The sequence below is a fragment of the Theropithecus gelada genome, chromosome 11 (genome assembly GCF_003255815.1).
Source record: "Theropithecus gelada isolate Dixy chromosome 11, Tgel_1.0, whole genome shotgun sequence".
Lineage (NCBI taxonomy): Eukaryota > Metazoa > Chordata > Mammalia > Primates > Cercopithecidae > Theropithecus > Theropithecus gelada.
Genome location: NC_037679.1, coordinates 23,126,510 through 23,138,893, shown reverse-complemented (window position 1 = coordinate 23,138,893; position 12,384 = coordinate 23,126,510). Strand labels below are relative to the sequence as shown.

Genomic DNA, 12,384 nt, shown 5'->3' with positions numbered 1-12,384 from the left:
ATCTTTTCTAAGTTGAAAGTACCATCTTTATCATATACAGTAGGAGTTTGTACTATCTGTGGCTTCGGGCATCCACTGGAGGTCTTGAAACATATGCCCTGCAGATAAGGAGGGACTACTGTTTTAAGATATTTCTGTTTCTGGGCTCTCCATTCTGTTTTATCCATCTGTCTGTTTTACTAGCTTTAGAATGCATTTAGGATCTGGGAGGGCCACTGCTTCCCCATTCTTCTTTTTCCAAGTTTTTCTGGCTATTCACAATGATAGGTTTGAATGTCCTGGGTCTTACATTTCTGTCATGTTTCTGTTTAAATCACTGTGAACCTTTGGGCCCTTCCAGTAACAAATTGTTCAAAAAAAACTCACAGTCAGGGCCTAAGTTAAAGAATGAGCTGCTTTTGTTTCTGTTTTCTTTAGTTGATTCTATACAGAAATATAGCTACATAAAGTAAATCCTTCACACCTCCTACATCACACTTAAGTATTTAAAATGCAATACGTAATTAAAAGCATTGTACCTGAGCAATTGTCTCTGGGTCCAGTGGCTTGTGGTCATTGAAGCCTGTGTATTGCCCTGATGATGTGGACCTTCTAATGGGAGGGCTGTCAATCTTCTTGAGGGAGTCGTGCCGGCTGATGTTGGTCAGGCTGCCATGGCCAGGCCTGCGCCTCCGCTCAGGACTGTCATTGTTGAGGCCACGGTTCTGCAGCAGACCCCGGGGGTGACTGGCGAGGCTGGGGGACCCCAGGTCAACTGAGGAGTTGGAAAGGGCATGTGGAGGGTGGAGTGGGCAATGGCCATCACTGGTCCTGCCAGGACGCCTTACTGGAGGGGGTGGCTCTCCTCTTTTTCTTTGCCTAGACATTCACAGAAACACGGAGAAAACAGAAGAGCTTATCACACTGGGCAGTACTGCAAGGCTGAGGGTGCAGTGGCTCCTTATGGCCCCGGAAGGAGTGGAGGCTTAGGGGCCTGATTCCCAGGCTCTACCTACCTGGCTAAATAGCCGTCAGGATGACGATCTGTTGGAGAGTTCATGTCCTTGGATGAGGACTTGTCTTCTGTGACTGGCCCACTGCTGGCCTCACTGTCGGCTTTTTGGCTCAGAGTGTCTGAAAATGTATCATCCCTGAAACAGTAAGATGAGTGGAGACAAAATTTACTAGATTTACAAATTTTACAAAATTTGCTAGATGAGTGGAGACAAAAATTTACGTGATAGCATTTATGGATGAAACAGCATTATGTATGAAAGACCTTCTTTTATTAAAATAACTTTTTTCATTATGAAAGCAGTATAATTTCATTACAGGTAAAACAGCAATTTCAGTTATACAAAAAAGAGTGAAATAATCACCCATAATATAACATCCAGAGACAACTACTGTGAGAATTTTAAGAAATATCCTCCTCCATCTTCTATTCTACGCCTGGGATACATATCTGTGAGTGTGCACATACATATGTATGGCATTTATACTACAGTCACGTGTTGCTTAACAGCGAGGATACATTCTGAGAAACGTGTTGTCAAGCAGTCTCATCATTGTGGGAACATCACAGAGTGCACTTACACAAACCTAGATGGTACAGCCTATTGCACACCTAGGCTATATGGTGGAGCCTACTGCTCCTAGGCTACAAACCTGCACAGCATGTTACTGTACTGAATGCTACAGGCAGTTATAATACAATGGTGTAAACAAGTACTTGTGTATCTAAACATATCTAAACATAGAAAAGGTACAGTAAAAATAGGATATTAAATCCTATGGGACCACTGTCATATATGTGGTCCACTGATGCTCAAAATGTCATTGTGTGGTACATGACTGTACAGATATTTATGCAAATTTATTTTATATATGAATATATTTATATGTAGATATTTCAGATATATACGACTATATGTATATACACGCATTACTTGGCTTCTGAGATACACATTTTAACATTTCTGAAATCAGGCTGAATCATTCAGTCACTGTATACCTTGTGTGTCCTATATTTATTTTTTCCATAAAAAGCTACAATTTTGGACTACACATTATTTTGCAACCCGTTTCTTTCACTTAATATGTTATGACTATCTTCCCATATCTTTAAATACTTTTGAAATTAGAGCTTTCTCCTCAGCAAAAAACAAAACAAAACAAAAAACAGCATAGCAATGATTCCCTCTGACTTTAGGTCAGTGTCCTTCCTCTGGGGAATCTGGAATTGAAACGGTAAACAGACATCAAGAGAAGAGCACTGCTGTTTTTGGAATTACCAATGTCACTTCAGCTCTTAATGCCATTCTCTGCATAGGTTATTTTTCTGAGAATCTGAAAGCTTCAGAAGATGTCTCCCCCGAGTTGTTGCTCCAGACCTCCTGGGCCCTGACTTACTGTTAGCAAAGAGCCACTGGCAAGGTGAGGAACTGTGCCTAGCTCTGAAGTTTTATCTCTGTAATCCCTTCTGCTCCTTTCTCACAAGACCAAGGTCAGTTTAAGAACAATGGCTGGAGTCCTCTATTGGGAGCACTCAGGCAATCAAAGTTGAGACTACTCACATATCCTGCACCACTATATACTGGTGAGGCACCAGCCCGTCAATCCCGTTGTGCCTGCCTTCCCACCAGTCCTCAGATGCGCGGTGATACAGCAGCAGGGAGGCACCCTTCTTGAAGGATAGTTCTCTGGCGGACCGCCCAACATAGTCAAACTTGGCTATTGCTTCTATTGGCTCACATTCTACAACGAACACACCAGAAAACAGTGAGAAACAGGGTTGTTAGGAAGGCATGGTATCCTATCTGTGAGGGCTACATGAGGCTGGAAAATAATCAAGACCATTTTAATATCTAGACTGAACAGAGTCATCAACACATCATCAAGGCAGGAGAAAATAGAGGCTGTTTAAAAAGATGCAGAAAAACATTATCTTGCTGTCATTGGTTTTTCAGGCAAAGAAAAACTGAACATTGGATCTTCATTTCCACAGCTCTTACCAGAGATATAATGACAGTCAAATAAAAAATACTTTAAACTTTGCAATAAGATATATAAAATCTCTCCTTGAGTTGTAATATCCTCCACAATTGCTTCAATATGATTTTGACACTGATGGATGACACTGATGGAATTTCCTTGTAACACGTTAATACCATTTATAACATGGAAAAAAAATCGCCATCTCAGAACATTAGGAAGTTTATGCTTTACCGGCTTATTTAAGAAAAAAAATCAAGTAAAATCACAATAAATAGCATGTGAATACATTCAATTTCCCCATGTGTTCTCTGGCACTATCAGATCTTCATACTAACACTGACGGTAATCCCAATTTTTTTTTTCTCTAGTATCAGTAACAAATTTTGGATCTTAACCATGAAACAAATATACCTTAAACTGCCCTCTATCCAAATGAAAAAAACAGATTCAAAATTTTTATTTTTCTTGAGATCAAAAGGTATTCAAGGGAATGATGGTGAGTGAAAAAAAGCCAATCTCAAAAGATTGCATACCATACAATCCCATTTATACAGCATTCTTCAAATGACGTAATTATAGAGACGGAGAATATATTAGTGGTTGCCAGAGGTTGGGGATGGGAAGGCGATGGAGGGAAGTGGCCGTGACTATAAAGGGTAGCACGAGGGTTCCTTGTAATGGAGCCATTTGTTATCGTGACTATCGGTTGTGGTCACACAAAGCTATACATGTGATAAAACTGTACAGATTTAAGTAAACACACACACAAAGGAGTGCATGTAAAACTGGTGAAGCATTTATATAGTGAATGGTTTGTATCATTGTCAATTTCCTGCTTGTGAAATGACATTACAGTTTTGTAAGATATCACCATTGACAGAACCTGGCAGAAGGTATACGAGATCTCTCTGTATTGTTTTTTTTACAACAGCTTGTGACTCTACAATGATTTCAAAATAATAAGTTAGAAAAAAAAAGATATCAACTGCTAGGCTTAGAATTAGAATTCAGCTCTGATCTAATTCTGACCACAAATATTGAAGGCAAACAGGAGGACAAACTCAGTAACCAAAGAGGTGTTTCTTTGTGATTTATCTTAGCAAGAAGCTCCTCAATTCGAGGCCTTATGATCCCTGTCTTTTGCTCCCGTCTCCCACAAATACCTCATCCTTAGCCCTGTAATCAACAAAGGTGAGTAAACTTCTCTTCAATAATAAACAGGACGAAAAGGGGCCAAGGCAAGGGTCATATGCTTATAGGAATATGCGTATGCAATGAACAATACATCATTTGCTAAAAACTGAGCATGTTTTCATTTCCAAATACTCTAGAATATGTGTACACAGAAGACATTAAAACCTGCCTATCTCAAAAATTCCCCAGGAAGTTGTCTTCTATTTCCCTTTGGTAGCAAACCTTCCCATTTAAGAGTTTATTCTTCCAAAAGTTTACTGCAATAGCTGTTGTACTTGTAATCATTGCATAAGAAATTCTTGGACAGACAGCTGGGCTTCTTTCTCATTTGATAAATTCAAAATTCTCTGGGACATAGAAGGCAAAAGCATTAAAAACCAACAATATTGAAAAGCTTAGGCTTCACCTTATTATATAAACGCCCTCGCCAAATTTCAGCGAAACATTTTAAATAAAGATAAAAATGCCCCTTCTTTTTGCTTTGGATTATTTTTTTTTTCTTTTAGATAGTGACAGGGTCTTGCTACATTGCCAAGGCTGATCTCAAACTCCTGGGCAACATAGCAATCTTCCAGTCATGGCCTCCCAAAGTGCTGGGATTATAGGTGCCCGGCCTCTAGTGGATAATGTTTGAGGTGAATAATATTTTGTATCGTAGAACCATAACACTGTAATCTGCACAGCAGACTTCCCAACAAAGTAGCCGTAAGGATAATGTTTAAAACAACAGGTTACATCTTTTAGTGGCTGGGCGCCATGGCTCTTGCCCGTAATCCCAGCACTTTGGGAGGCCGAGGCAGGAGGATCACTGGGTTGCCCAGGAGTTCGAGACCAGTCTGGGCAACAGAGTGAGACCTCATTTTTATAAAAATGAATAAATAAATAAATCCTTTAGCAATTGAATAAAACTTTTAGATTGTATGTTAACACTCTGGTATTCCCCCAAATTATATTTTACTAAAACAATATAAATAGCAGCTTTATTAAACATCTACGTGTCTGCTTCATAGAGGAGGGACTATAACTTTACATTTAAAGGGCATGATCTCATTATAGTTCAAAACTTGAAGAATAAATCCTGGTTGACTTGAGATGACAGATACCCAAATATGTACCCCAGTTATTCCTATGAAAAAGAAAGAAACATCCCATGGAAGAATGAAGACATGCTAGTTTTTGGTTTTTTTGAGACAGGGTCTCACTTTGTCACCCATGCCGGATATAGCAGCACACTCATTGCTCACTGTAACCCCAAGCTCCTGGGCTCAAGCGATCCTCCCACCCTAACTTCCTAAGTAGCTAGGACTACAGACGTGGCATGCTAATTTATTTACAAGAACTTCAGGACATGTAATTTGCAAATTCCTGTGTGAACACACCCACATATTTATATTTGGCTTTACTTAAAAAAATTAAAAGATACCAGCACATGATACAGTATACAGTCTACATATACTTATGTCACAGAGAAATAAAGACAGAACCATCAATGTTTTTTAATGACATTCAATCACACACTGTCAATGCTGGCCATTCAACATAGTTAAGACTATTTAACAGATATATACAAATTTTATTATAATTTCACAATCACGACCTCTTCATCTCCTCTTACTATTTTTATTTTATTTTATTTTATTTTATTTTATTTTATTTTATTTTATTTTATTTTAAGACANTATTTTATTTTATTTTATTTTATTTTATTTTATTTTATTTTATTTTAAGACAGAGTCTTGCTCTGTCGCCAGGCTGGAGTGCAGTGGTGTGATCTTGGCTCACCGTGACCTCAACCTCCCGGGTTCAAGCGATTCTCCTGCCTCAGCCTCCCAAGTAGCTGGGACTGCACGCACGTGCTACCATGCCCTGATAATTTTTGTATTTTTAGTGGAGATGGGGTTTCACCAAGTTGGCCAGGATGGTCTTGATCTCTTAACTTTGTGATCCATCCGCCTCGGCCTCCCAAAGTGCTGGGATTACAGGCGTGAGTCACCGCGCCATTGTTTTGAAACAAGCATCAGGATTATCAGACTCTGCTTATTTATTCAAATGTGGTCAGGTTATAGCAGGATGACCAGATAAATCAGCAGAACATTTTATTGGCAATCCTAGTACATCAACTAGTAATTCTCAATAATTTCATTATTTTTACTCTTTCTACTCCCGTGAGAGCCATTTCACAGTCAAGTGTCAATCAATAAGCTATTTACACACATCTTAGTCTGGTCATTGCAGAGCAAATCAATCTCAGGGCACGGTACACTATGCCTCTTTCATACAGAGTGCCTCGCAGTACTTCAAGGTCCTGCAGAGACTTCATAGAATGCTGCTACTGCTGCTATCAATAACAATAATAGTGAGAGTGCAACATGATCACTTAGTTTTCCTGCATGGGTAATATAATTTTGTGCAAAAGGGAACACAATTCAGCACAGTTGATTCCCTGACTACCCGGTGCTGTCAAGTCTTATATTTCCATTTCTTGTAATGTTATATAAAATGTGATCACACTTTCTCTTTGGGACCTTGCTGTTGCTGACATTTTTCCTGCTAGATCTGTTACCCACTGTCCTTGTGGTTTTGTTCTGTGACAGCCTGTCTTTCAGAAACAAAAGCTACTCTCTCTAGTGATCCATGACAGAGAAAAAAATACAATATCTCAGCAATCAAAGGATAACTGATAGTCTTATTAATTTAGTTACAGGACTTTGGAGGTTGGCTGTGGGTGAGAGTATCTGTCCTTTGTAAGCAATGTTTTTCTTTCCAGAAAAATCAGGTGAACATGGTCAAAATGTTATCTAAACATAGCACTCAGTAAAGCTCTCTTATAGCCAAGAGGTAAAAGGCAGATGGCATGATGGTGAGATTCATGTTTGGGAAGAGAGACGGCTGGCTTTGTCCTGGCTTTTCTGGCCTCTGGGGAAAGCATGGAAACACCTAAGAGAAGGCAGCAGTGAAACAGAAATAAACCATGCAGAGAAACAAAGAAACCCAAAAGAAAGGATGGTGGCAGAAGTAGGACTCGGAGACTTTCAAAAGCAACATCACAGGCTGGGCACGGTGGCTCACGCCTGTAATCCCAGCATTTTGGGAGGCTGAGGCAGGAGGACTGCTTGAGGCCAGGAGTTTGAAACTACCCTGGGCACACAGGAAGGCCCTGTCTCTAAAGGAAAAGAAAAAAAAAAAAGAGCAACATCACAGAAATAGAAGCTCTCACTTTAAAGGATGTCTTGTAAATTAAGTTCAGAAAATGTCAACTGATTTTACTTCTAAAGACACAAAGAAGGCGGGGCATGGGTGGCTCATGCCTCTAATCCCGGCACTTTGGATCCCAGGAGGATCGTTCGAGCCCAGGAGTTTGAGAGCAGCCTGGGCAACATAGGGAAACCCTGTTTCTACAAAAAATACAAAATTAGCCAGGCATGGTGGTGCATGCCTATGGTCCCAGTTACTCAGGTGGCTGAGGTGGGAGGATCACTTGGCCCCAGGAGGTTGAGGCTGCAGTGAGCCAAGATTGTGCCACTTGATACACAATACACAAGATTGTGTACTCCAGCCTGGGCAACAGAGTGCAACCCTATCTCACAGAAAAAAAAAAAAGACACAAAGAAACTTTCTTTTTTAGCAGATAGTGGACACTAGACAACTTAATTACCCTCCTGCTAAAATCAATGAAAAATGCTGGATTTAAAAGCAAACAACCAACGTTTGTAATTGCATTAGTAAGCTATCAAGACAGGAAAGAATACTAAAGACCAAAATGCAATGAAAGTGGGAACCCAGAGAGGTAAGCAGAACATTACAACATGAGTCAGATTTTGCCTTGAGGGCATTGTTCTAGCCTGGTCACCTTAAGCTTTTTAATTTTTTTTCATAGGAGATTAAGTCCAGGGCTTGCTCCGTGTTAGGAATCTAAGCTCTTCCCCTCCTCCCCATCCTCAGAAAATTACACCCTCAGTTTCAGAATGAACTTCACTCTAGTGTTGTAGAACTTTCTACAATACTTCTAGTTCTAAAACATCTAGTTCTAGAAATCTTATCCCCTTGTAGCTTTCAATACCTCTCCATAGATAGTAACCATCTCCCCCACCCTCCACTCCCATTAAGGAAATACTCTATCTTAAACCCTTGACACAAATCATCTGAGAATCCCATCCACATTCCAGTTCTCAGGTAGGTTTGCGGTTTAAATTTGCACTACCAGGGTAGTTTGACAAACTTCAAGCCAAAAATTCAGTGTTGTCCCAGGCTGGTTGTAACCCAGGCAGAAGTATATGAAAACCCTCTCTGGAAGAATCTACCTTCCACTGAGCCTGAAGTTCCAAGAAATCTGTACAAAATTTATAAACACAGTGGAAAATAAGACTCAATGAGTGAGAGCCAACAAAACAAATTTGGGAAGACATATGAAAATTATCAGATACATATTCTGATAGAAAGCGCTGATGAATAAACGGCAAGAGACTATAAAAAATGATCAAGCAGCAGACATAAAAGCACACCAAATACAACTTGTAGAAAGAAATAATATTTAAAGGCTGGGCTCCGTGGCTCACGCCTGTAATCCCAGCACTTTGGGAGGCTGAGGCAGGGGGATCACCTGAGGTCAGGTGTCTGAGACCAGCCTGCCCAACATGGTGAAACCCCGTCTCTTTTAAAATACAAAAATTAGCTGGGCATGGTGGCACATGCCTGTAATCTCAGCTACTTGGGAGGCTGAGGCAGGAGAATCACTTGAACCTGGGAGGCGGAGTTTGCAGTGAGCCGAGATTGTGCCACTGCACTCCAGCCTGGGCAAGAAAAGCAAAACTCTACCTCAGGAAAAAAAAAAAAAAAAAAAAGAATATTTAAAAATAAAAATTCAATGGATATGCTTAAAGCAGATTAGTTACAGCTGAAGAGATAAAAAAAGAATTTGTGCGTATAGCTAAAGAAGTACTAAGAGAAAACGGACAGCTTTAAATGTTTATATTAAAAAGTAAAAAGTGTTGAAAGTGAATGCTAAGCCTTAAACTTAAGTTAGAAAATGAAAAACATCTGTACAGAGAAAGAATAAAAAGTTTATTTGGGAGACATTAAATAACTGGAAATATGTTCCTGGACTGGAATATTGAATATTGTAAAGATATCAATTCTCTCCATATTAATATATGTAGAATTAATACAAAGGCAATCAGAACTCCAGTTGGGCTTTAGAAGGTTTGTTTGTTTGTCTGAAGAACTTGAAAAACTGAGTCTAAAATTTAAGTGGAATTGCAAAGAGCCAAGAATTATTACAAAGCAGAGGTGTTGCTTTATAAACTATTAAGATTTATTAAAAGGTATCAAAATTAGGACAGTGATGTAGGGATAGACACACAGACCAGTAGAAAGGAATAGAGCCCAGGAGGAAATTCACACAAAGAAGACACTTCATTTATGACAAAGATGTAGAGCTGTGGAGAAAGGACAATTAATGCTCAGATAATTGCAACAATTTTGTATCCATATAAAGAAAAAGGGAATGGATCCCTACCTCATCCCATGCCCCCAAATAAATTGCTGGTGGAATAAAGACGTACGTGTGAAAGCAAAACCTTAAAGGATTTAAAAGAATATGGGGCCGGATGCAGTGGCTCATGCCTGTAATCCCATCACTTTTGGAGGCTTAGGTGTGTGGATCACTTGAGGTCAGGAGTTTGAGACCAGCCTGACCAACATGGTGAAATGCCGTCTCTACTAAAAATACAAAAATTAGCCATGCCTGTAGTCCCAGCTACTCGTGAGGCTGAGGCAGGAGAGTCACTTGAACATAGGATGTGGAGGTTGCAGTGAGCTGAGATCATGCCACTGCACTCCAGCCTGGACGACAGACAGACTCCATCTCTAAATAAATAAATAAATAAATAAATAAATAAGGCACCAAAGAAGACATATAAACAGCCAACACGTATATTTTAAAATGCTGAATATCACTAATCATCAGGAGAATGCAAATCAAAACCACAAATGAGGTTATCCCACCGTGTTAGGAAACAAATAAGACAAACAAAAGATAACAAGTGTTGGCTGGATACAACGGCTTATGCCTATAATCTCAGCACTTTGGGAGGCCAAGGCGGGTAAATGGCTTGAGCTCAGGAGTTCAAGACCAGCCTAGGGAACGTGGCAAAACCCCACCTCTACAAAAAATTAGCTGGGCGTGGTAGAATGTGCCTCTAGTCCCAGCCACTTGGGAGGCTGAGGTGGGAGGATCACTGGAGCCGGGAAGTCCAGGCTGTAGTGAGCCAAGATCATGCCACTGTACTCCAGCCTGGGTGACACAGTGAGACCCTGTCTCAAAAACAAAAAACAAAAACAAAAAGAAAAGATAAGCATTGCCAAGGATGTGGAGAAACAAACCTTTGTACACTGCTGATGGGAATACAAAATGGCACGGTTGCTTTAGAAAACAGTACAGAGATTCCTCAGAAACTGAAAAATAGAACTACCATGAGACCCAACAATCCTACTTCCAGGTATTTATCCAAAAAAACTGAAATCAGGATCTTGAAGAGATACTAGCAATCCTATGTTCATTTCAGCACTATTCACAATAGCCAAGAGGTAGAAATGGCCTAAATGTCCATGGGCAGATGCATGGATAAAGAAAATATAGGTCAATACAATGGAATTCTATTCAGACTGTAAAAAGAAGGAAATCCTGACATATGTGACAGCATGGATGAACCTGGAGGACATTTTGCTAAGTGAAATAAGCCAGACACAGAAAGACAAATACTAGGTAAGTTCACTTATATGAGGTATCTAAAAGAATCCAATTCACAGAATCAAAGGGTGGAATGGTAGTTGCCAGAGGCTGGGGGAAGGGGAAAATGGGAAGTTACTAATAAGTGGGAATAAAGTTTCAGTCAAGCAAGGTGAACAAGCTCTAGAGATCTGCCATATAACATTGTACCTATGGTCAACGCTAAGGTACTGCACATTTAAGTGTTCTTACCAAAATAAAATAAGAGAATATGGGAGAATTATTTATTACCTCAAGACACAGAAGGATTTCTTAAAGGAAATGCAAAGTAAAATGACCATGAAGGAAAAGATTGATAAATTTAACTACTTTAAAATTAAGATCTTCTGTTTAGCAAACGACATAATAACCATTTGAAAAGCAAAGCTACAGAGCAGCTGCAGATATCTGCAAAGCATATACCCAATAAAGGACCTGATGTGGACCCACAAAGAACTCTCACATATCAAATAGAAAAACAACCAAATACAAAACCAAGCGAAGCCAAACAAAAAGAACCCAGAAAACTCAATAGAAAAATGGGCAAAAGACTTGACAGGAATTTTACAAAAGACAAATAAACACATTATCAACCATGTCTTTTACCTTCTGACATCTGGGGCCTTGCTGACCTTGGAGGGAGAGTCCCTCTAGGGTTAGTAAACAACTCACCCACAAGCCAACTTTTCAGACACCAACGTGCCCATTGGAGCCAACACCCCACCACCTTGATGATCAGGCTCTCCCACTCCAGGCCACTGCTGCTGTATTCTCAGCACCCCAGGGCCAGGTACCAGACAACCTGGGACATCCCCTAATGCCCCAGAGCCTGCTGAAATTATTCCAACTAGCCCACCCTAAAGCTGCTTACCCTGCCTCACCCATTCCTTCCTGTGGAAAGCACACCAAGGTCTTCACTCTCCCTCTGCCTCCTGGTGCTTCCCCCGGTAGCCTCCCATGGCACGGCATGTCCCCTTCTCTGGGAAACTGTAAGTAGCAACTGTCTTCATGAAAATGGTTTGACAGTATAGAGTAAAGCTGAAGACATGTTTACTCCTAGGCATACATTCTAGAGAAACTCCTGTACATTTTCGGTAGGAGACATGTTCAAAATGTTCCTAACAGTGCATAGTAGCACTGTTCTTAATAGCAACAAGTAGCAAATACCTCACATTTTCATCAAGAACAGAAATAGATACATACAATGGAATATTATACAGTGGGAAAATAAACAGTCAAACTAAAAGAAACTGCACAGATGAACATCAAGAACATAATACTGAATAGAAAAATCTCATGAAAAATATATACAGTATGATCCCACTTATAGAAGATTTAAGAAAATAGAAAAGGAAACAAGAAACTATTTAAAAACACGAACATAGTGGTTCTCCTGAGGGGGTAAGTAAAGCAGTCGGGTCAGGGAAGTGCAAAGGAAATAATATGTC

At 39.9% G+C, this 12,384-nt stretch overlaps 1 protein-coding gene across 2 annotated transcripts in view; it reads right to left on the bottom strand.

Moving 5' to 3' along the window:
* Nucleotides 1-12,384, bottom strand: part of SRGAP1 (SLIT-ROBO Rho GTPase activating protein 1) — a 312,702-nt gene that overhangs the window by 17,285 nt on the left and 283,033 nt on the right. For both annotated transcript variants that reach the window (XM_025402923.1, XM_025402924.1), the window contains exons 19-21: nucleotides 2,556-2,736; nucleotides 996-1,130; nucleotides 519-858 (exon numbers count right to left, since the gene is read on the bottom strand). In XM_025402923.1, the coding sequence (XP_025258708.1) occupies nucleotides 519-858; nucleotides 996-1,130; nucleotides 2,556-2,736 (656 nt within the window). The remainder of the gene's footprint in view (nucleotides 1-518; nucleotides 859-995; nucleotides 1,131-2,555; nucleotides 2,737-12,384) is intronic.